The sequence below is a fragment of the Eleutherodactylus coqui genome, chromosome 2 (genome assembly GCF_035609145.1).
Source record: "Eleutherodactylus coqui strain aEleCoq1 chromosome 2, aEleCoq1.hap1, whole genome shotgun sequence".
NCBI classification, from domain to species: Eukaryota; Metazoa; Chordata; class Amphibia; order Anura; family Eleutherodactylidae; genus Eleutherodactylus; species Eleutherodactylus coqui.
The window spans coordinates 242456749-242481088 of NC_089838.1; the positions used below are offsets into that span (position 1 = coordinate 242456749).

The 24340-nt window shown below is 46.9% G+C and overlaps 1 protein-coding gene across 1 annotated transcript in view; it reads left to right on the top strand.

Moving 5' to 3' along the window:
* Window positions 1-22701: 22701 nt before the first annotated feature.
* Window positions 22702-24340, top strand: part of LOC136612401 (ADAMTS-like protein 5) — a 66184-nt gene continuing 64545 nt past the window's right edge. Inside the window, exon 1 of the mRNA XM_066592728.1 lies at window positions 22702-23031. Coding sequence (XP_066448825.1) covers window positions 23015-23031 — 17 coding nt within the window. The 5' untranslated portion in view covers window positions 22702-23014. The remainder of the gene's footprint in view (window positions 23032-24340) is intronic.

Consider the following 24340-nt stretch of genomic DNA (forward strand, 5'->3'; position numbering starts at 1 on the left):
TGGCTGCCAGTCAGTACAGAGCCTTCGCTGTAATTATGTAAGCTTGAGACCCATGGAATAAATGTTCATCATGAAGGCTTAAGACAAACCAGTCTATGGTGTTCATTTAGGTCATGGAGGCTTAGCAGGTTCAAAATGAGCTGCACCTTAGGCCGGCTGACCCTGTGCCCAGCCAGCATCCACGCGTACCTGACCTTTTTCTGCACTGCGGATGGTCGGCATGGCTAGCCATCGGACATGCGCAGTACTTTTTTTTTTTTTTTAAATCCCTGCTTTTCCTGTGTCATTTCTAGGAATGGCATAGGAACCTGCAACCTTTCCAAAATGTCATTGCAGAAGGACCGTGGACGGCTTTCATTGACCTCAATAGGAGCAGTCTGTGTGGAATCCACACTGAAACAGAGCATGCTGCGATTTTTGTTTTTTTCCCTTCACGAAAACCTACTTGTGTTCACCTCTTTTTGGGCCTGGCTATAATATGGTGACATCTTTCTGCGGATTCCCAATCTGCCCCTAATGAGATGGCAGTTCTACACAGAAGTAGCTACATTGCAGTTACCTTGAGTGATCTCAGAAGATGTCTTTCTAGACCACCATGAAGACTTCTTACAGCCATGATTTGTCGCTGCACACAAACTCCATCCCACCGTTCTCAGTGCCCCCGATAATACTAGTGCCCCTTCTGTAGCCCCACAGATCCATTGGCCCAACTGCAATGGTGTAAGGAGCTTTGTTATTAGGTTATTGAGCATTAGACCAATGGGCAATGGAAGAACGTTCTATGAAGTAATGAATCACGATACTACATCTTCAAATCAGATGGACGTGCCTGGGTGCAGAGGATGCCTTGGGAACACCTTTTGCCTGAGTTTGTCAACAAATACAGCAGAGGGTCCATTCTAGTCTCAGAATATTTAACATGGCATGGTCTTGGTTCGTTGGTTGAACCATAAACCCAGTGGTTTACATTGACATTATAGACAATGTGCTACAAACTATGTGAGAATACTCTTCCAAGAAAATAACACACCTTGTCACAATTCCAATGCTATTTTACTTTTATGTGAGGATATGAATGTTTCACAATTGGACTGGCCTGCGCAGAGTCCCAACTTAGACCCTATTGGACATCTTTGGGCCGAACTGGAATATCGATTCGGAAAATATGAACATTGTCCATTTTCTTTGAGAGAACTTGTCTGACATTTGCAGGATGAATGGAGGGAAATACCAGCTAAAGTGTTTCAGTTGTTAGTAGAAAGTATAGCGTGGAGAGTATCTGATGTCATTATGGCCAAAGGAGCCCCACTAAGTATTAACATAGAAATAAATACTGCTTTTCATTCTTGCTTAAGTGTCCAATTACTTTTGGTAGGAGAGTGTATAAAAAGTAATGACTCAATATAATTCATTACAAAAAAAAAGTAAAAACCCAAAATGGCTACTTTCTTTCAGTGTATTCATATGGTCCAGTTGAAGTGTGTTAAACAATTCCCCCCCCCCCCCAAAAAACACATCGTTTGGTAGCGATTTGATGAAGTTTCAGTTTTTACTGCAAATTAATCAAAAACTGCAGCAAAACACAGTAAAACCACATGAGATTATTCAGGTGTGATTTCAGTGTGTTTTTTGTGAACTCAGCCTTTGGTCACCGATCGTTGGGATATGCTGTATATTTTTGTAGAACTCATTGTTCTCCACTTGCTACATGGACTACAGCTGGAGAATCTCTCCCTCTCTTCTTCTAGGAAGCGTGTTATGCTTCATAGCTGTAAATGCGTGAAATTGGTTGAAAGATATGTTTACAGGCAAGTGTCTCTTATCATTTCAGACAATGTTTGCATTTCAGCAAATCCCTGTTGATGCCAATACCAACTTGCTGGCTATCTCTCAGACTTGGCACATGTTTGCACTAACTACTTCTCTATTAATCTTTTTCCAAATTTTGGTTGGAAATAATAACAGTCCTATGTGTTGAAGGGTGTTGAAATGATTGAATTATGTCAAGCCCACTGCATTTCAATAATTGTATCTAGACTAGAACAGAAAACCCCATTAACAGGCTAAGTAGATGGAGTAAATTTTTCTCACTTGAGCAAAATTTTGTGTAAAATGCTTTTATTCAGTAGTTGTAAGAATCAATGTTCAAAAAATGTATTTTGCTCCTATTTATATATAGCCGAGTCTTAAAATTACTTTCATAAGGTATGAGGAAGATGCACCCCAACCCGTCTGCTATTCGTGATATTGCCAGTGAAGCTATGAACAGCTGCACATTTGGCTGGTGGGGACATTGCTAGTGAAATGTTTTATTACATGGCATATATGCATGCTACTCTGTCACGTTTGCCCTGTGCACAATTCACACCACACCCACGACAAACGCGAATAGAAAGGGAATGCACACAAATGGACATCGAAACAGACTGAACAGTACACGGGACTTGCGAGCAGACATCCAACAACTGACAAACACCAAAACACTTACCAAGAACAACAACATACATAAGCAGATGGAATAGCTACAGTACATACGAGGTTTTAGTTCCTATTTTGGCCAAGATACTTAAGCTCACGAGCCCATGACAAGGGCCCTCATTGTCTCGTGAGTCCCTAGTCTAACAGGACAACTAAAACCTATGAGTCCTGCCTACAATCGGGGAATCATCCTAATGGGAATGGCTCCATGCTGGAACCTAGGGGCCTGGCTCGCCATAGATAGTAAACGGCATACAAGCAGAACAGGACACTGTTCACACCAACAGACGAGGGAATCCCACCCAGAACCTCATGCATGCAGCAACACCAAGCAAAACATGCATGACTCCAAACACCAGGGTTCTGAGAGGGAATGAAGAGAAAGATAAATGACCAGCGCCTTCTAGCAAGAGGCTAGCATTCATGTGCAGCAGAGCAGGGGTGATTGGTGACTGGAACAATACACACCCAGCCAGGGCTGACAGCAGAGACAATAATCAGCGGTTATCAGCTCTCCCTGGGCAGAACACAGCGTGTGGTCCGTCTTATGAGCTGTTCTGCTGAAGGATGGATTTCATACTGAACCAAAATCCATAGTTCGGCAGCAAATGAAAGATGGACACATTAACACGCAACGATTATTGCCTAAAAGATAGCTTTTTAGCGCATTTTGAGCGATAATCATTGTGTCTAAATGGGCCTTTACTATGCTCCAGTCAGCTGCAGTCCAGACGCTTCCTATACAGACACACGATGTTGCTGTTCACTGGTGACATCACAGTGCTGGCACAAGTTTCAATTGGTGAAACAGCAGTCAATCAACCAAAGCAGCGCCCGCTCCCAAAAGCAAAAGGGAGGGAGGAAAAGAAGCCTACTTTGCCCTAGTCTCTTCTGCCTTAGGTCAAACTGTGCTGCGATGAGGCCGATGACCATAACACAACACTTGGGGCTTTAGCCGGAGGGGAATCAGGCCAGACACCAGGTTTAAGAGGTTAGAGGAGAAAAAAAACAAACTGTGCTCTTGTTGCCATCAGTGCCTTTTGGCAAATACACGCGTGTATACAAGTCCCTCTCATACATAAGAATACACTAGGATTGTAAATGGCGCAAGGTAGCTCGGGGGCCTGCTACAGATTTTGCATTGAAACCCAGGAGCTCTAAATTACGCCTCTGGGCCCAAGTGTTACCTGTTCCACCCCATGCCTGTGATTTATTGGGATATTAATATTATCAGCAACATTTTTAATGGTTGGATTATCCTTATAGCTTACTATAAATACATTTATCAAGCCAACTACTGGGTATAATAAACTGATGATAGGTTCAACAGTGAAGTACTCTGGCAAAACCTCGTGGCTTTATGTATAAAAAGTATACATGCTTCTCTAATGACTCATTGAGTTTGAAATCCTGACATTTAGCTATGATGCACTAATCCTTCCAAAAGCCTCTGTGTACTTTCAAATAAACGCAACACACTGCCAAGTACCAACTGAATGAAACTGCCTGGAACAAGTGGTGAATGCATGGCATGTGCACTTCTGGATTAAGAAAACAGTTACATGGTAATCAACCTCCAAATCTCACGTATAGAATGTAAACAATGTAATCTTAGAGTACTTCTACAAGGGACAAATGTTGGGTGCCCGACAGTCTTTCCAAAGATTATTGCTCCTGTGCTTTTACACAGGAGTGATAATTCATTCAGTGAATGGAGGCAGAGCACACCGAAGAGCTCTTCTGGCTGACTACCTCCATTCAGCGTAAACAGGCAGTCTTTCATAGATGAACGACTGCCTGTTTAAATGGGCCAATTTTCATTCACTTGCCCTGTTGGATCCTGTGTTTACACGGGAAAACAGTCACCCGTAATCGCTCTTTTGAATAATTTACTTGAAATGTGAATGTGAAATGTTGAATGTGAAAGTACCCGATACTGGTGCATCTTGTCTCCACTGGAACTATGGGTGGAGACACGGGTTGGCCAGGTTGAGTTGGAGGGGAGGGCCAGGTGACGCCCACAACTGTCGCAATGCAATGTCCATCATTTCCCCGTTCCAGTTCCTCTCACTCACCCCCTCCACACACACACACACACACTCCCTTGTTGGCTGCCAGCTCCTGTGCGGAGTGTGTGCTCCAGTTCCCCTTATCTCCCCTCGCTGTTCCTGTCACTTTTCCATCACTGTCCGCGCACGGGCCGGAGCTCGCTCTCCCTGCCGGCCTTCCTTCGGTGCTACAGGCTCCACTCTCACTGTCCTCCCCGCCGCCCTGCAATGGAACGATGGAACGAATGATGCACTTCACCTTCAGCTCCCCCCTCCGTCCCCCGCCGGGTGTCATCTGCTGGCGATGGAGCTGTGTGAGCACAGCGTTGGGGGCTATGGGCCAGCCAATCAAAAGTTGGAGGCGTCCACTTTGCCTACACCTATTCTACGTCCAAGCCAATCCCAAGTTGTGGGCGTGCATTTTGTTTCCACCCATTCTGCTGGAGGAGACCAGATGCACCAGTACCAAAGTACCCTAACAGAAGTCATGGTAGACACAAAGCTAACATAGAGCTCCTGTGGAACAACAGTATGTAAGCTATGTAATTCATTATTTCAGTCCTTTACCTGCAATTAGACAGTTGGGAGCTCTTTTTCATATAACATTGCCCCCCACACCTACTAGACTCGTGCACAGCTGCAAAGGTTACACATATGGTATGTCCGCCCCTGAACAGAAGTGAGGCAGTAATTATGTAGTGTTGTTTTTCATCTATTGTAGTTAACTTGTTCTTTCTCACCCTGTCTTTAAAGTATCTAATTTCACCTCACAATTCTTGATATTATGACTGTCATGTTAGCTTTTCTACTTTGGCGTGGTGGTGTTCTTCATATAATTTGATGCCCCCACTCCATTCTTGTTAGTCCTCTTACCTCCTGTTGCTCTGTGTTTAAAGAGGATGTGTCTCCCAACATTAAAAGCCATACTTCATGTTATGGATAAATACTGATAAATGCAAGGTACTAGCTGATATTTTGGCCAAAATACGTGAGCCCTCAACCATCATCACGGGTTCTTGCTTATTGTGGATCCCTACACTAATATTAAATTTAAAATCACAAAAAGGGAAATATCATACCATGCAGTGAGGCATTGGCACCGTTGGGCTCCCCCAGCATTCAGCGCCGGTGTGGTTCACCTTTGCGGTGTAGTGCAACCCGCTGGTTTTGAACATAGCATCACTAATAGGTTATAAGCCTGCATGGTGCACTACAAGTAACATGTGGTGTGACTGTCTCATCAGTGTCCACACATGCGTTTCTGGCTCCTCCGTTTAGCAGTCTGGCTCTCTGCATGTTGGGGGTTACATGGTGTATATGCCTGCCCTCTTGTATCAGCATATCAGTGAGTATATGGCCGCTTTCTGTATTTTTATTTATTTTAGCTGAAGGCTGGGTGAGTGGAAAGAGTATAGCAATGCTGCCCAGCTGGAGGTCAGAAAAGGGGTTGTTATTACTAATGGGATTACTATGGGGGTCACTTATAGTGGACACTATTATCACTGGGGCCACTATGGAGGCCACTGTTACTACTGAGGCCACTATGGGAGTCACTATTGGGGCTTGTTCACACCGGCATAAGCGTATTTCGGTCATGTAAATACGCTGCGTATTTGTGCAACAAATGCACTTACACTTGTGTGGTTTGTCCGGGGCTCCAGCAGGTTTTAATGTGTGCAAATACAAAAAAAAAAAAACACAGAAAAGCCCATTAAAATGGTGGGCAAATACGCAGGTTTTCTGTGTTTTCACTGCATATTTGCGCCTGCCCATTCACTTCAATGGTCTCTTGCAGTGCATAATATGCACCAAAATAGGTCATGCCCCATATTTTTTTCATGCGATCCCCTGAAAAAAAGATGCTCATGTGAACGAACCCATTGAAAACAATGCGTTCTATTCACTACATATTACGCATGCAAAAATTACACGATCATGAGAATGGGGGACTCATGCTCCCTCGATTTCACTACACTACAGAAATGGTAGACTAACTTGAAGAAAGGAACCGGTGGTCGCTCATGCAAAGCAACGGCCTCTATTCCTGTCAGTGGCGCAGGCATATTGCCAAGCGCTGTGCTTGGCTATCTGTCATCCTCATTGAAATGAATGGATTAGCGCCACTCCTGGGACAGAATTTTTTGTTCCAAAATCTGAGGTTTACTTGAACTCCAGAGAAGCTAATGTAAATCTAAGTTCGGTTTACTAGAACCATGGCTGTGTAAAACTGTCCATAATTACGACAGCATTGCTTTACGGCATGCATCCATAGGGCACATAGCTTTAAAACTCCCAGCCCACTGGTGTTGGGGGTCCTATATTGAAGTAAGCAATTCATAGAATGGTAGAACTGGAAGGGACTGCCATAGTCATCAGGTCCAACCCACTGCTCAATGCAGAATCACTAAATCATCCCAGGCAGATGTCTGTCCAGCCTTTGTTTGAAGACCTCTATTGAAGGAGAACTCACCACCTCCTGGCAACCTGCTCCACTCATTGATCACTGTCAGTTCAGACAGTAGCTATTGCCTCAGGACCCAGATACATTGAACATGTCATTCTTCTGTCTGAATCTGCAGATAACAACACAGTTATACCATTACAAATGGGAATGGGAAACTGGGAAGTAGAATAGTTACATGTCCTTCAATTGGGTTTCCTGTCCTCCTGAGGGCAGGTGGCAGGTCATAGTTATAACTTCAGGACTCAGACCACTGAACCTGCAATTACCTTGCTAAATAAACACTTCATTTCTATAATGGCATTCCATAAAGTAGCTTTCTGAATGCAGTTTTTGCAGCCATTGGCAGGAGCAGATTGTAAAGTAATGGAAATTATAGTACACAACCTGAACAATGTATAACACTTAAAGGAAATCTTGTCTCCATATTAATGCTGCCTTTTCGGAGGGCAGCATAACCTAGTGACAGAGTACCTCAGCGCAGCAATGGCTCACTTACGGTTTTCAGTGCAGTACTTTTCATACAATCTCCTGAACCACTCGCACGGTCAACAGTCCTCTCAGTATTTTGCTCATGCTGCGTAGTCCAGGGTATTCATGAGCTCCAGGCTGGCTGCATCAATTTTGCCCATGCATGATTGACAGCTTTCTACCTACACTGCTGCCGATTGACAGCTTTCTACCTATGCACTGAGAATATTCATAAGCTTCCTGCACTCTGTAGGAACAAAACTGTCAATCAGCAGTAGTGTTGAAGCAGCTGCAGTTCATGAATATCCTAGACTACAGAGCACAATCACAGCCCTGAGAGGACCACTTACTGTGCTCGAACAATGATTGTATGAAAAATACTACACCAATGTAAGTGAGCCATCGCTGCACTCAGGGACTCAGCAGCATACATATGGTGACCGTTTCCTTAAATAAAGGACATTTTCTCTTTCACGTCACTGTTCACACCATAGGATCCCCTCCAGTGGACTGTATTACTTCACACAGGCTTCCACTGGAATATGCTATCCACTATAAACTTGGTAATTACTAATGGTGTTGCTCGTCTTGATCGGCCTGGCGATAAAATTAATCACCAAAATTTAGCTCTTTGCTAAAGGACAGGTGTGTTGGCTTGGCACTGCTGGAGTTCTAGGTTTCATTTAAACCTGGAACCTAACCGCTGCAAGGCAGCACTGTTAACTACTGGTCCACCACCACCTCCACTATTGTTCAAGGAGGCTAAATCAGAGAACCCGATTTTTGACATTTATTTTAATGGAAGGGGGAATCGGGAGTCCCGATTCCCCTTCTCCCAAGAGTTCCTACCACACCACCCCTCAGCACTGGCTTTGTTTAGTCTGCTATACAAGATTTAAAAGGCTAGGCCTCCACTTAAAGGGGTGGTCTCGCGAAACAAAGTGGGGTTATACACTTCGGTATGGCCATATTAATGCACTTTGTAATATACATCGTGCATTAAATATGAGCCATACAGAAGTTATTCACTTACCTGCTCCGTTACTAGCGTCCTCGTCTCCATGGTTCCGTCTAAATTCGCCGGCAGCTTGCTTTTTTAGACGCGCTTGTGCAGTCCGGTCTTCTCCATTCAGCACGAGCCGCTTCAGTGTGCTCCCCGCTACAGCTCTTCTGCGCATGCGCAGACGAGCTGTCACTGCTCGGGAGCGCGCTGGAGCGGCCATTCTGTACTTTCCTCTGTTAGAGGAAGGTGCAGAGCTGCCAAGCTGTCCGGAGAAGCCGCCCAGCTGTCCCGCCGTCCAGCTGTCCTGGTAAGTGATGGGCCGGGGGGGCTGCCGCTGCGCCGGGCTGCGCCGGGGGGGGGGGGGGGGCTGTCGCTGGGCCGGGGGGGGGGCTGTCGCTGGGCCGGGGGAACTAGCGCTGGGCCGGGGGGGGGGGGGCTGTCGCTAGGCCGGGGGGGCTGCCGCTGTGATGGGGGAACTAGCGCTGGGCCGGGGGGGGGGGGGGGGCTGTTGCTGGGCCGGGGGGGCTGCCGCTGTGATGGGGGAACTAGCGCTGGGCCGGGGGGGGGGCTGTCACTGGGCCGGGGGGGCTGCCGCTGTGATGGCGGGGGGGGGGCTGCGCCGGTTACCTTCTGCCTGGCGGTGGGTGACAGGTCGGCCGTGTTCACTCCAGGGATCCGGTCGGCGGCTGCGGGGCGTCTGGTTGCCATGGAGACACAGCTGGTAGCGTCTCGGGAGCGCGCACGTCGGGCTACAGCAAGCGATGCGAAAAGAGCTGGCGGCCATCTTGGGAAAAAGTTTTATAAGTTGCTGAAACGCTGGAACGGTAAGTAGAAACCAGCTAGGAAAGTAATTTACAGGGGTAATTAGTAATGTATGTTTAATTAGGGGGACTGGGCAAAAAAAAAAATTCACTGCTTCCTCGAGACATCTCCTTTAAGATCCACCTACAGAGAATAACTTTTTGTTCTGTACTGAAACCATGTTCCGAAGAGCACTCTGTATTCCACTAGTCCTGCTGCTCACAAGCTCCGTTCACTTACTGTACAGGACTAACCCGTCAAACCAGACCACAACACAGGCCTCAAGGAAAGCAGACCTCACTGCGCCCCAGCTTATATCTCTCACAGTACCAACCAGGCCAAGTTACACGCTCCCACAGGTATGATCCCTGGGCTGATTTTAATGTACACAACCTCAGTAGACTCTTTCAGAGTTAACCCTACCCAGGATCACGGCACACTCAAGCCAATCCCAGCAATGGCCAACAAAGAACACTCTCTTGCACGGCCAGACTCCCCTAGGCCCAGACTACTGATAGCTCACTGTCTGCTTCTTGTAATAATTCTTCCAGACTCTACTCAGTGAAACAGCCAAACCACTCGGCTGGAAAGACTCACTGACACTGAGCAGGTGATAGTTTATGCAGCTTTTCCTCAAACGCCAAGTTACGTCTCCCAGTTTTCAGCTCACCATCTCTCTTCGAGGCGAACTATCTCGGCCTCTGGTCCACCGTTTCTAGTGCCGAACAAGCTTCCTTCAAGCCCACTGTCTCTCCCATAATGGACAAGGTTCTGGTATTAGTGTATTTTGATGCCACCGGAAGCTAGGGGTTTGACAGGAGGAACACCCCTCTCACACCCCTAGCTCACGATTGGGCCAAGGCAGGAAGGTCCTACTAGCAGAGTGTGCATAACTGCTGCCATGTTATGGCTGGAACATGGCAGCATTCAAGTGTAATAATGTAAGCCTAACAAGTACTGTTACCCTGACCCTAAGGTCCCCCGCTCACAGCTGGTGCCCTCACTGCTTGTGTTCCGCTGGCAGAACTGTCAGCCCCCTGTTGGCTGCTACCGCTCTCAAAGCTTTTGCTCCTCCGGTGGGACTCTCAGCTCCATGGACGCCGTTCCCCCTTGAAAGACGGCGCCCTGAGTGCGGCTTCTGCTCCGCCACCGGCATACTCAGATCCCTGCCGCTCGGTCCTCCACTGACACCTCGCGCCGTCAGTGCTTGTGCTCCGCTGCCAGGAAAGCCTGCTGAGGTGGGTGAGGCAGGCCGACGTGGTGTGCTTCTGCACTGTGCGGCCGCTGTATCACAGTTTCTGTCCCCCCCAACCCTGCAGCGTAGCGGCCGGTATGTTAAAGTGAAATCGGGTGGGGTTGCCTCCTGTGGTGCGCTGGCAGCTCCCCAGGAAAAGCCGCTTCATGACGCTTTCGGCTGATTACTAGAACAGTGAGCTGCGTCTGCGGCGAGTGCCTCGGTGCCGAGCTAGCAGCTCTGGCAGTGCGTTAGCAGCAGGGCCCGCTATTTTCCCTCCACTTTGGCGCAGCTGCATGTATTTTCCTGGCAATTTTAGTGCCCTTCCAGGGCCTATTTGCGAGGCTGCTGTGCAGCCAATTAGGTACAGGGGGCGTCACCCCTCTGTCAATCTTGGCTCCACCAGGACTTCCTGGTGGCGTCAAGATACACTAATACCCAAGGTTCCTTCAGTTTACCATTGCTTCCCAGGAGGATGTGCTCCAGGCCTAACTCTGATAGTTCAACAGCAGCTCCTATTGGCACTGCATACCAACAATCCAAACTCTTATGACGTTTTCACATGGCCAAGAAACTCTTGCACAAATATGAACCCAATTCGTTCACTGAACATTAGAGATGAGCGAGCATACTCGCTAAGGACAATTGCTCGATCGAGCATTGTCCTTAGCGAGTATCTCCCTGCTCGGGAGCAAAGGTTCGGATGCCGGCGCGGGTGACAGGTGAGTTTCGGCAGACAGCAGGGGGGAGCGAGGGGGAGAGAGATCTCCCCTCCGCTCCTCCCCGCCGGCAGGCGACTCTTTGCTCCCGAGCAGGCAGTTACTCGCTAAGGACAATGCTCGCTCGAGCAATTGCCCTTAGCGAGTATGCTCGCTCATCTCTACTGAACATCTATCACTCCTGTGTGAAAGTACCCTGACAGATTGGTACAAAACTCTAATCACTTTTCATCTGCTTCTCCCAGCAGCATGGTGGCACAGTGCTTCGGCATTCTCCCTGGGACTGTGCTGATGTCTGTACTTACCCCTGTAGCCGACTGCCAAGAAAACGGTCATTCATATACCCATGTTCAAGCAGCAAGGAATAAATGTATCACTAAACAGTCTCAGATAATTAGATAGTCAAATTAAAGGAACATGCAAACCTTTATAAAGGATACAACCTCAGTCCATGTGTTGCAAAGTTCACCCCCCTCCCCTTACAAACTGAGCCAACTGCACTGGCTGCCAAGACAGAAAAATGTTGTACAGTCAGATAAGGAGGAACAAAATAAAGAGAAATTTCACTTAACAAATACCAGTTCTCTTGTCCTGTTTATCTTCTGCATACAGGCCCCCAGTAGAGAGGCTGGGAAGAGGTAAAATGTGCTAAAAAAAATCTAACGAGAAGTCCTGTAAGACATTATAGCATGAATTATACAGGTGAAGAATGAAGGGCAGAAGGTACATGTCAATGAACATTCTTAAAGGATGTCTAAAAAAGGTCAAAGACTGAGGTTAGAAAGAGCTGAACAGCAGGAATTTCTGATGCAACAGAAAACGAGTAGTTAAGAGAGCTGATTTGAGAGCAATTGCTTTGCTATGTCGTTAGTGATAATAACCTGTATTTATATAGCGTCGGCTTTTTACACTATGCTTTACAATTCGGAGAAGCAATAAGCTGATTAAATGGCAAACCATGAAAACCCTGCCGAGGAGAGTAAAAATGGTATTGATAGCAATCTGCAATTACTTAGCTTTTTAAGAAATGCACTATTTCAGTTTGCGCTCGTTCAGCTTGTTTAGGCAGGAAGATTATTGTTGAGAACTGTTCACATCTTGTCAGTGGTTCACGGTCCTATGTGGCGGTACACGGCACGTCCGGATTCCGCACACGGATTTCTGCCGCGCAAGACTTGCTATTTATTGCGGATCATTCGTAGGGGTGCCGACTGCGACTTTCCTAATTCAAATCCACCCATGTGTAGGGAGCCTAAATGCAACAAGAAGTGAACGATCCAATTATGGTTCTCCAGCTCATACTGAAGGACGAATGAAAAGCGAATGATTCTTATTCATCATTGGCTCATGTGTAAACGGAATAATTATCGTTCACTTTCGTTTGTTTGAATGATTTTTGGAACTATAATCGTTCCGTCTAAATGCACTTTGTGAGCACTGCTACGGCTGGTATACTTTTGTAATAGGGCTGCATTTCACGCTTCTACTGAAAGCAACCCTTCAGTTTCAGAAAAAAAAAAACTTTGTCCTGGGACAAGAGGGGCAGGGACTTATATGACTTGAAGTTGTTCTCTGCTGTCCTTCCGCTCTCCAAGTTTTGGGTCCTGTTTTCACTCATCCAAGATGGCTACAGCAATTTTCTAACAAACTAATGCACACCGTGTGCTGTTCTAATTAGAACTGATCACATGAGCAGCTCAGCCCAATCAGAGAACAGGTATAGTGCATTGGTAGTCTAACTCTACCAATGCACTGTGGGGATTAGGTAGTCTAAAGAGTGCGTTGGCTATCTTGGATGCCCAAGAACAGGACCCAGAACCGATGGATTGGAGGAATGGCAGAGAAGAACTGCAGATCTTGTACCCTTTTGCATTTCCGATCCTGGACAGAATTTTGTTCCGACACCAGAGGTTTACTTAAATTTCAGAGAAGTTAATGTAAATCTAAGTTCAGTTTACTAGAACCATGGAGGGTCTGGGAGGCTGAAATGTCAATGTATTATGGATGTGTGAAACTGTCCAAAAGTACGAGAGCATTACTTTGTGGCATGAACATCATGAGCGTGAAAGTAGAAGATCTCCATGAAGTCAAAGAATCCCGCTTATGGGCATGTGCAGCGTCCGAGGAGCAGACCCTCAGCGTAGGAGACTGCGGGGTAGAGTTTCGGCTTGGTCACGGGACTCTACCATCTTCCACCCTGAGGATAGCACGGGACCCATCCAAGTAACTGAGGGTAGGCCTTTCAAAAGGGTAATCCAATACGTGGTTTATCTTAGCAGTCTGTCGTCACGGGTGATGCCACCGTTCCTTCCTCTGCGGTGAATCCGGATGGTGAAATAAATGCCAATACAGAAGCACGAGACAAAAGCATTCATACATTATGGAGGGGCCCCGTTAACTCTGGGCCACTACACATGCAGCCCTAGAGCTCCCTGTACTGAAGTTTTGTGTATGGTTAGGGAATTTGGTGCTAGTGCATGTTTCTACCTTCAAATGTCCAAGAGTTAGATGACCCAAGCAGTACAGCTCTGCACGCAATTCTAGCAGTTGTGAGACTGGCTATTGCCTCTGGCTCCAGATACATTGAACATGTTATCTGCAGATTCAGATAGAAGACTAACACTGTTACACCATCACAAATGGGAAACTGGGAAGTAGAGAAGTTGCATGTGGTGAAATAGTTTACAGAACGGGCGTTCCTGGGCTCTGATGGCAGGACATAAGACTCTTTTCACACAAAACGATTAAAGTTAAAAAAAGAAAAAATTGTCCAAACAATTAAAAATTAATGATCATTGTTCAATGTAAATGCAGCTAACGATTGAACGAAAAACTTTCTAGCTTTTCATTCATTTTATGCGGACATAAGAATCATTGTTGGCTCGTTCACTAATCGTTCAGTTTAAATACTGATCGTTCCGTCGTTCTCATTCCCTTATACAGCAAATGTGACCGACTGAACGATTTCTCGTTGATTGAGCCAACATCATATCTGCCTGTATAAACAGGCAGCCAGAGCAAACTCTGACATTGTTTGTTCTTTCGATCTTGAAATTGGCAAGTCTAAATGGACCAACAGTTATAAATACTGTTGCTTGCCTTGATTGGCTGGAGCACAGGACAGTAAAGCAGCAAATGTTTATATGCCTATATAACACATGGTCTGTTGTCGGGGACAGATATTCTATAGAGGATATATTGCTGCTGGTGTGAAAGCTTGCATACGAGCAGAGAACCTAAATGAGTTCTATTGGAGGGAGCAGAGAAAAACAACTGCATCACGTTTATATGCCTATACGAAATGTGGTCTGTACATTGGGAGAGGGTTTATTTCTGCTGGTGTCTATGTATATAGCAGCTTTGGCGTGGGGACAAATGCAGTTCTCCGTTTGTGGCCTCATTTAAAGTCACTAGTCTGGGCACTATGAATTATTTGCAGACTGTATGCAGCTGGCAGTGGGGTTTGCAGAATTCAATTATGGTGCGCCAAACAGGGACAGCGCACAAATATAGAAGTTGTATTGTGTGGCCTTCTGTTCTCGCGTATCATGCCTCCTAGGGACTGCAGTTTAGTAGGCAGTGGTGTTTTGTGTTAAAATAAAACAAAGAAATCCAAAACAGGGAAACAGCAAATACACACAGTGCATGTCAGCAGTCTCAGTCGTTCAAAATCACGTTTTTTCCGCCTCCTCTCCATTTGCAATGAGAGGAGGCAGAACCGGGTGGGGCTAAGTTCCAGGAATTAGCTCCACACCCATCCTGCCTCTCCTCATTAAAAAATTGTGCAGGGGATGGAGAGGAGGCAGAGAGGGGGCGGGAGCTCAGAACACTGCTCCTGGCTCTTCCAGCCTCCTCCCCCTGCAGAGAGAGACACCATATATCGGCTGGGCGTGAAAACCCAGCCGATATACAGTCGTCTAAATGCACCCTTAGACCATGTTATACACCAGACTTCAAGATTAGTGTGAACAGAACTGAATCAGTAGAACCATGTTTTGGCTTCGACTGGTTCAGTTCACTCCACACTAATCCCAACAGATAAGTACAATTTGGGAATATGGTGCTTACTAATGTGGATGAATTGATTAGGATTATACACAATTTCACTGATTATATTTTTCTAGAATTCCTTTTTATGTATCTTTGATTCAGTGCAGTGAACTTTGTACCAGTTTATGAGCTAAAAGAATGTGATTTTAGCCAACCACAAGTAGATGAATGGATGAGCAAACATAACATACGGAACAAATTTACCAATACTTCCAAAAAGACTCTTCCTGCAGAACTGATTACTAAATGTAAATATAATTGTGTCTATTCTATACTAATTATTTTTATGCATAACCTTTTGTCTTACTTAAAGCAAGATATGATTCCAGCTTAAAGTAGACAACATATGTTGTAGCAAAAACATTTCAGGAAGTTGCTTATTGCAAAGTGATGAAATAATAATCATGTGTTTTCCTTTAAGGGAGTCTGTCAGCCCAAATATGCAGTCCAAACTGTAGGCAGGATATTATAGACTAAGAGGAGCTGAGCAGACTGATATATAGTTTTATGGGGAAAGATTCAGTAGAACTTGTATTTTATTCATTTATATCTCTGCACATTCTGAGCTGAACAGTCCGATGGGCGGAGCTATCAGTGACTAACAGCTTCCTCTGTATGTACAGTCCTACACAGCTGTCAATCCCTAATCATGTAAATGACTACATTCAAAAGAATGGGGTTCATATTTGTGTGTCTTGCAAACGCACAAATCTCGTGTGAATTTCTTGGCCGCATGAAACTGACCTTAGAGGGAGAAGCAAATGTGAAACCCACAGACAGCCGGGTGAGAGCTCTACTTTAGTGTTGCTGCAATTTGGGGTTGATCTCTCAAAGACCAACAATTGCAGTTGGGATGCCTGGAAAGCTATGTTCAATTTTACTGACACAAACCTCATTTGTTGTACATGTGGTGGTAGTCTTTCATGAGTACGGAATAGGAGAGAATGCCATTTTCTGTATTACACCAGTAACCATCAAAATACATCAGTAAGTCGCTTATGTAGTGAAAGTAGCAAATAATTGTCACCTTTAAGAATAGTGTGATTCAGAAACCTTGCTTTGTAGTATACTTCCTGACAATACAAGATCTCGGAAATTTTCCCTAAAAGCACAGCACACATTTGTTTCTGGATAAATTCCCTAATAGTGATGACATAGATCTACCTTACTGGCATGCATGTCTTTACAGTGGGGGTTCCTGAGATCTCAGCCTGGAGATTATAGTGAGGATAAGGAGCTCTCGCTGTCCCACTGAAAAGAATGGAGTGGCCAGCATTACCATAACTTCAGGTGCCAAGGGTGAAATTCAGACAGAAATAGAGGAGCATGCTGGTAAGCTGCTTCCATAACTCCTGTAGAAGTCACTGAGAGTTGCGCAAACACTAGGCTACGCTGTGTTTGTAACTCCCATTGACTTCCAAAGGAGTTGCGCAAAAAAAAAAAAGTAGCTCAACCAAGCTTGACTGTTTTCATGTACTGTTTTTGTAATGTTGCTAAAACACAGATAAGGCCTGTGTTTTAGGCCACCTGAACGCGGCCCATATACCACATACGAATACCACAGGGGAATCCGACCCTGTCCCCAGCCGGCGACCCCTATGTACCTGTCTGCCGTCTTCATATCTGTGCTGCGGATGTGCCGGCCGGCACGCTGGCGCACATGCGAGTACAGATAATGCCGCGCCGTCACCTAGTGATCCCGCAGACTTTCCGCAATGCTGATTGTGGAAGGGTTGCAGGGCAGATGGTTTCCATTTACTTGAATGGAAACCGTCCGCGCGGAAGCTGCGCAGAATCGCAGAATGCAGCAAATTTCTCCTCCGCAAGCGGTAAATTGCAGTCGATTTCCACTCGTGGGCAGGAAATCGCATATTGCCATTGCATGTTATGGGTGGCATTTGCTGGGGAATCCAGAAGCGGACGGCCGCTCCGGATTCCACAATGCAAATCTGCATGAATAAAACCATTTAATAACTTTGGCAGGGTCTCTTCCCTGAAAATGCTGAATTGATACAAATCCTTAATACCGTAGTGTGAATGAGCCATAGGGCTGGTTTCATCATTCCTACTCTATGACCTGTGCTGGAACAAATGAATTCTAGAAACCACACCTGATTTACCAGGAAACTCTGCGGTTTTGCAATGCGGTTCCTGGATGAGCAGATTTTACGGTGGAAGAACAAGATTTCAGCTGCACTTCTGTTAAAAAAATAAAAAAAAAAAATTACAAAAACCATGACAATTTGTAGAACATGTGTTTTCAGAATGCGCCTTTGAATACAATTACAATGCACATAAAAAGACGGTGCCAAACACTGTAGAGACACAGTATAACCACCAACTGGAAACCTGGCCTGTGGCCAATGTCAGATGAGCGGACTGTAACAGATCCGTAATGCAAATGTATCACAGATGATGCTGCAACCGCTGGTCACTGGTATTGGCCGCAGCATTTCATCTGTTTGCTGTCATTGGTTTTAATTTCTACTGGACAAATACAGATCTGCATTTATGTAATAGTAAATATCATCAATGACAGCAAATACAGAAAAAATCCTGCTGGCAACACTTTAACCCCTTTCCAATCCAATTTGTATTCTGGTTTTCCTAGGGAGCTTACTCTTTCTGCTGTTATACAACGGCGCTATCTGCTGGCTAAAGCCAGTACTGCATGAGGTGACACGTTGGATAGATTCCGACAGCAGAGAGGCTGGTAATATACAGGAAGAGAACCCTGACGGATGTCTTCCAACATCGGAGCTGTACAGCCTTAAACCATAATGTCTTCAGAGGTCAGACAGTGAATTGGAAAGGGGTTAATGACTCTCCGTAGAAAATCATGATGCATTTTTCACGCAATATAAACAAAAATAGAGCATGCGTCGATTTTTATTCCGCTCGCGGAAACCGCAATTCTTATCCGCACGTCTAAGAGAATCTGCAAAAGTCCATGCCTTTCAATGGCCGCGTATTGTGGTGAAGGAATACGCAAGTCAAATCCGCCCTGGCCTTATTCTGTAACTGGTCCGTCTGTTGCAGACTGAGGGCTCTTTCACACTGGTAAGAAAATGGGGCGATTTTCTCACAATGCGAGAGTGATTGAGAACGCATGATTACGAAACTAATGATTTTCAATGGTTTCATTCTCATTTGCGATGTTTTCACTCCCGCGATGCTGCGAGGAAAAAAAAAACAAAACACGCAGCATGTCTTTTCTTTTTGCAATATTGCCCATTGAAAACAATGGGAGAACACTGTGATCCCCGGCTGCGGCTGTGACAGCTGCGCCGGCGGATTCCTTTAACCCCCGTGGTGATTTGAAGCTGTCACATCCAGGAATGAAGGGAACCCCCGCAGGGATGCGAAGCGGTTTGCTTGTGAAAACGTCTCACATCCAAGGATTTTCAGAAGGACTGCGAGGGCGATATCAGGCCGTGAATCACAGCCCGATATCGCCCTCGCCAGTGTGCAGGAGCCCTAATATTGGTTTCACAGAGGCAAGGGGGGAAGGGGGGGGGGGGGGGGGGGAGGATAAATAAGTAAAAAAAAAAAAAAAAAAAAAAAAACAAATCGCAGCATGCTCCACCTTTCTGTGATGTGCGTTATTTTTTTTTTATCTCCCCATGTTTCCCTATGGAGCTTCCTTTTTATCGCATTGCAACACAACTCAAACTTGAGTTGCGTGCAATTTTAACATTAGAAAGTACTATTGACTTTCACTAAAAAGATTGCAGCAAAAATCACGTGATTAAAACGAGCGAGAAAAAAGTGACAAGATTTTGCTACGGCAAAATTGTGCTCACCCGTGTGAAACTATCCTAAGCGCTCATTCACACGAGTGTATACAATTTTGGTGCATGAAAAACTAACAATTTTCAGTGCGTTTTAGATGTGTGTTTTTTGTGTGTGGCGCATTATTACATCCATGTTGCATGAGTGTTCCTCGCGTTTTTCATGCGAGAAAAAAAAAAAAAAAACCTCAAGAAGTCATAAGTGATGCTAGTTTTCACACAACCCACAGAAAACAGGTTCCCAAATAACAGGTTCATGTGTATTTGCTGCTTTTTTTTTTTTTACGTATCTGTAGAATTTAATGAGCAATTTTGGTCCATCAATATAGATGAAAACAGGACATGCTGCGGTTTATTTATTTATTTTTTTTACACACAATATCAATTTACGTTTAAAAAAAAATGCATTTTAGAATACACCAATTCTGTCTGTATTTATTTAGTAAGAAATACAGACAAAATAATACGCCTATATGAGTGAGCCGTAAGGCCTGATATCCACGGGCACACACGGTCTCCCCATGAAGAATCCTGCAGCGCATTCCACCTGGCCTGCAGACACGAGGACAGAAAATAGAGTATACTCACCTGTCCAGACGCTGCAGTGCTCTCCTCCGTCGCAGCCGGATCTTCTTTCTTCTGCCTGGCGGATACGCTTGGGACACTGGCGGCATGCCCTTTTTTTTTTAAACTCCTGCTTTCCGACGACACGGACGCAGGGCCAGCTATGTCTGTCGCAGGGCGGTTGGCTTCCATTGACTACAATAGAAGCTGTGGAAGCCATCCGTGTGGGAAAAAACGCTGAAAATGGAGCATGCTGCGGGTGTTTTCCCATGAGTGCGATCCGCACACCAGGGGAAAAATGACACCCGTAGGTATTTAATTACCTGTGGATGCCCAATGATTCCCAATGGGCGCGGATCAAGCGTGCAGGAGACCACACATTAAATAAAACTACTTTCCCCGTGGACATTGGGCCAAAGGCTTCATGTCCATGGGGGGCACACAGTGTTCCCAAGTGTGGAATCCCGCAGCGACGAGGCCTAAAAAGACATTTTCTTACCTGTCCGGCTGCCATGCGGGTCTTCTCTGTTGCAGGCGGATCTCCTTTCTTCCGCGTGGTAGATACGTCCAGGTGCGCCGTCGGCGTGCAAGCGTTGTGCTTCTTGAAAAAAATCTCCTGCTTTCCTGTGGATCCGTAGCACGGATGCAGGGTCAGCTGCGTCTGTGCTGCAGATCGGACGGCTTCCATTGACTTCAATGGATGCTGTTCGTGCAGGAAACCGCCGAAAATGGAGCACGCTGCGGGTGTTTTCCGGCGCGTCAGATACGCACACCAGGAAAAATGACAGCTGCAGATATTTAATTACCTGCAGATGCTCAGTGAATGTCTATTGGCATTTTGAACTGCGGATCAGCTCAGGTGTGCGCAAATACACATGCGCTCGTGTGGAGGGGGCCTCGGGTTAACTTCACTCTGGCGAGTGCGATATGGGGCTGTTAATCCTACTCGCATATCGCGCTCCCCATCATGTTAATTCCCCAAGGATGTGAGGCGTTTCATGGCAAAAGAGCCTCGCATCACTTCAGGGGTGTAGCGCTCCTCCTACCGCGGTAGAGGAAAGCGGAGTTCCTCCCATTGTTTTCAATTATCACATCTCACGCACGCGGTCATGCGCAGTGTGCCTTTCTCATCTTTTTTTTTTATTCCCCTCTCCGTTTTAGGCTGCCTGCACACGAACGGATTTGCATGGTGTAATCTGCGGGCGAATACTGCTCATAGCATGCTATAGAGGAAGAAAAAAAAAAAACCAACAAACATACGCTTCTTTTTGCACACTCGCGGAATCCAATTTCGATTTCCATGAGCGGAGGGGAAAAAAAAGGTGCAGCGTGCGCCATTTTCATGCGGATTCCACACAATGGAAGCCGTCCGACGCGCAGCCCTACGGTAACATTGCTGAAAGGCTGTGAATTCCACGTCATCGCCTACCGACGGCGCAGGGAAAAAAAAAGTAATTTTGTAAAAATAAAATCTGTACTGTGCATGTCTGCTGGCGAGCCGTCCGGGCCATCCGCAGTGCAGAAAGTACAGGAACATGCGGGCACCGGCCGGGCACAGGGTCAGACTCCACTGTGGGCTCCGACCCGTTTATGTGCAGGGGTTCCTTAGGGCTTCAACAGACAGGCACATCGCTACGGAGCGTATTGGCGCATTTACCAGTCGTGTCGTATTGTTTTTTTTAGCGTTCAATCTTCACGCAATTGCAGATGTAAAATTAAAAACAAGCAGAAAAATAGGGCAGGGACGATCTTTACTCACGCAGAGGAATATTGCGCAGGAAGCACGCTTGCGAAAACAAAACTATTGAAATCACAGGCAGTGCTTACATGTAAGATCTGTGTGCGGACGTGTGCTGCCTGCAGTCACCGTGTGTCACATGTGTAGTATGCGCCAAAGTCACGGTCAGGTGAAGCCACCCTTATACTGTTGCAATTAAATCAGTAACTCGTGTGGCGAACCTACGGACGCTTACTATGGCGGTACCGTAATAGTCTGGTTTCCTCCATGAATCCAGGTAGGATTTCAGTCAGGGTTACAGACGCCCGTCTTGTACCCACATGTGCCCTCAATAACAGAGTGCAGCCTCACCCTGCGCCCTGAACAACCTGCCTCTAGTACTGGCCGTATGGCTATAGGTTGCTCACTAAGAGGGTAAGGGAACGTGTGGTGTTCTGTGGAGGAACCCCACAGGTGAGGAGGGGCCCCTGAGGGGTAAGCAACTGCGGCAGCGAGGAGGGGCCCCTGACGGGTAAGCGACTGCGGCAGCGAGGAGGGGCCCCTGACGGGTAAGCGACTGCGGCAGCGAGGAGGGGCCCCTGACGGGTAAGCGACTGCGGCAGCGAGGAGGGGCCCCTGACGGGTAAGGAGGGGCCCCTGACGGGTAAGGAGGGGCCCCTGACGGGTAGGTGATTACAGCAGTGAGGAGGGGGTCCTGACAGGTAAGTGACTATAGCAGTAAGGGGGAGCCCTGCAGGTGAGGAAGGGCCCTTGCCAGTTAGGTGACTCGGGCAATGAGGAGGGGCCCCTGCCAGGTAGGTGACTATAGCAGTAAGAGGGAACCCTGCAGGTGAGGAAGAGCCCTTGCCAGGTAGGTGACGCAGGCAATAAGGAGGGGCCCCTGCTAGGTATGTGACTACAGCAGTAAGGAGGAACTCCACAGGTCAGGAGGGGCCCCTGCCAGGTAAGTGACTACAGCAGTGAGGAGGAACCCTGTAGGTGAGGAGGGGCCCCTGCGAGGTAAGTAACTGCAGCAGTGAGGAGGAACCCTGTAGGTGAGGAGGGGCCCCTGCGAGGTAAGTAACTGCAGCAGTGAGGAGGAACCCTGTAGGTGAGGAGGGGCCCCTGCGAGGTAAGTAACTGCAGCAGTGAGGAGGAACCCTGTAGGTGAGGAGGGGCCCCTGCGAGGTAAGTAACTACAGCAGTGAGGAGGAACCCTGTCAGGTAAGTGACTACAGCAGTGAGGAGGAACCCTGTAGGTGAGGAGGGGCCCCTGCCAGGTAAGTGACTACAGCAGTAAGGAGGAACCCTATAGGTGAGGAGGGGCCCCTGCCAGGTAAGTGTCTCCGTCGGGGAGCAGGAAGCAGCCGCACATGTGCACTCGGTGTGACAGGCGGAGGGTGTGTGAGGCTGCAGGGCGGGAGGCAGCGGCTCACATCTCAGCATTCCTCTCACTGTTATTACAACGAGCCCCACCAGCAGAGCCGGCAGCCATGGGCTAGAACAGGGGTCTCCGTCTGCCCACTGCTTTGACCATGGCTGTGCCCGAGCACAGGACGCCCCCTCCGGCCACTTGTGGATCCTAGCTGCACCCCGGACCCCTCTGTCCCAGTCCTCACTGCACTTCATTGCTTCAGTTCATGTGACTTACCGCCTGCAGCCCCACCAGGCAGGAGGATGCTTCCTAGCTGCAGGTAAGTCATGTCCCACCACCTTCCTGCAGTAGGTGTAGCCAGCCTATATGCACAGCTCCTTCCCCCCGATCATGCACCTGGGCTAGTGATCTACATCATGTGTCTCCCAGGTATAACCTAGGTAAATACTGTGTCATACTCTCTGCTACATTTCTGGTTTACTTTCCCCTACAGTATTTGCGCAGCGCTAACTATTTGTCCACACAGGTTGGAGCCTAATCCTGCCATGTTCCTCTATAGGGATTACCCTGTTGTCAGGGGGGTTTGTTGTGGCTCTGTGTACAGAAGTCCTGATACAGAATACGTCGGGGGTTTATATCCAAAAAGAGTGCCCAGCAGCCGGAGCCTCATGTGTAATGCTTGTTGTTCTGACACATTGGAGATACAGTATATATCATCTATAGGTGCGTTTGACATGAACCTGTTGTCAGATTGGGCGCTGCTGCCCATGGCACACGTTACATATGGGCACGGTCCTTGTTTGTAAAGCAACTATGTGACTCCTTCACTAGTAACTATTGTGTCACACATGTGACTTTTGATCCCATTGATAAGTTACATAGATATGTGCCTCTTGTCTGACCACAACCGGCGCACTACAAAGGAGTGAGATGTGTCCCAAAATCATGGGTGAAATAGTGTGTGGCATGCTGTGCTGCTTTGTGTGGGCAAATGCCAGAGGACATGATGGAAGGTGGACAGACCTGGATCTAGTTAAAGGGGTTGTACCAGGATCACAAGTTATCTCCTACTGAATGGAGAGGGGATAACTCGCTAATTGATGGCACCGATCTCAAGAACGGAGGTCCCATGTCCCCGCTGGCACCGCATGGTCACTTCTCACTCTGTAATGATGCAAAAATGAATGCAGCGCCGGCCGATCGTGCAAGTCAGCGCTCCATTCATTTCAATGGGGTTGACGGAAATACCAGAGCAGTTGCTGCTCAGCTATCAGCAATTGAAAGTGAATGGAGCGTCAGATGCTTCAGTCTCCTCCTCACTTCGGACGGTGCAGTGATGGGGACGTGGGACCTCCATTCTCAGCGGTGAGCCTCCCACCCATCAGCAAGGTATCCCCTATCCTGTGGATAACGTCTGATCCTGGTATAACCCCTTTAATAGGGTCCATTATTTCCGTCCTAGGATGGATTCAGAGCTACTTGACAGAATAGGAATATGGAAAACCAATAGCAGATGTGAACAGAGTCTAATTCATGCCACTGCTGTTGCAAGTTTTCATTCCATTTAAAGTGTTATACGTTTGGTACCGTGTTAGAGCAAAATGTGATGAGAGCTGAGAACAATCGCC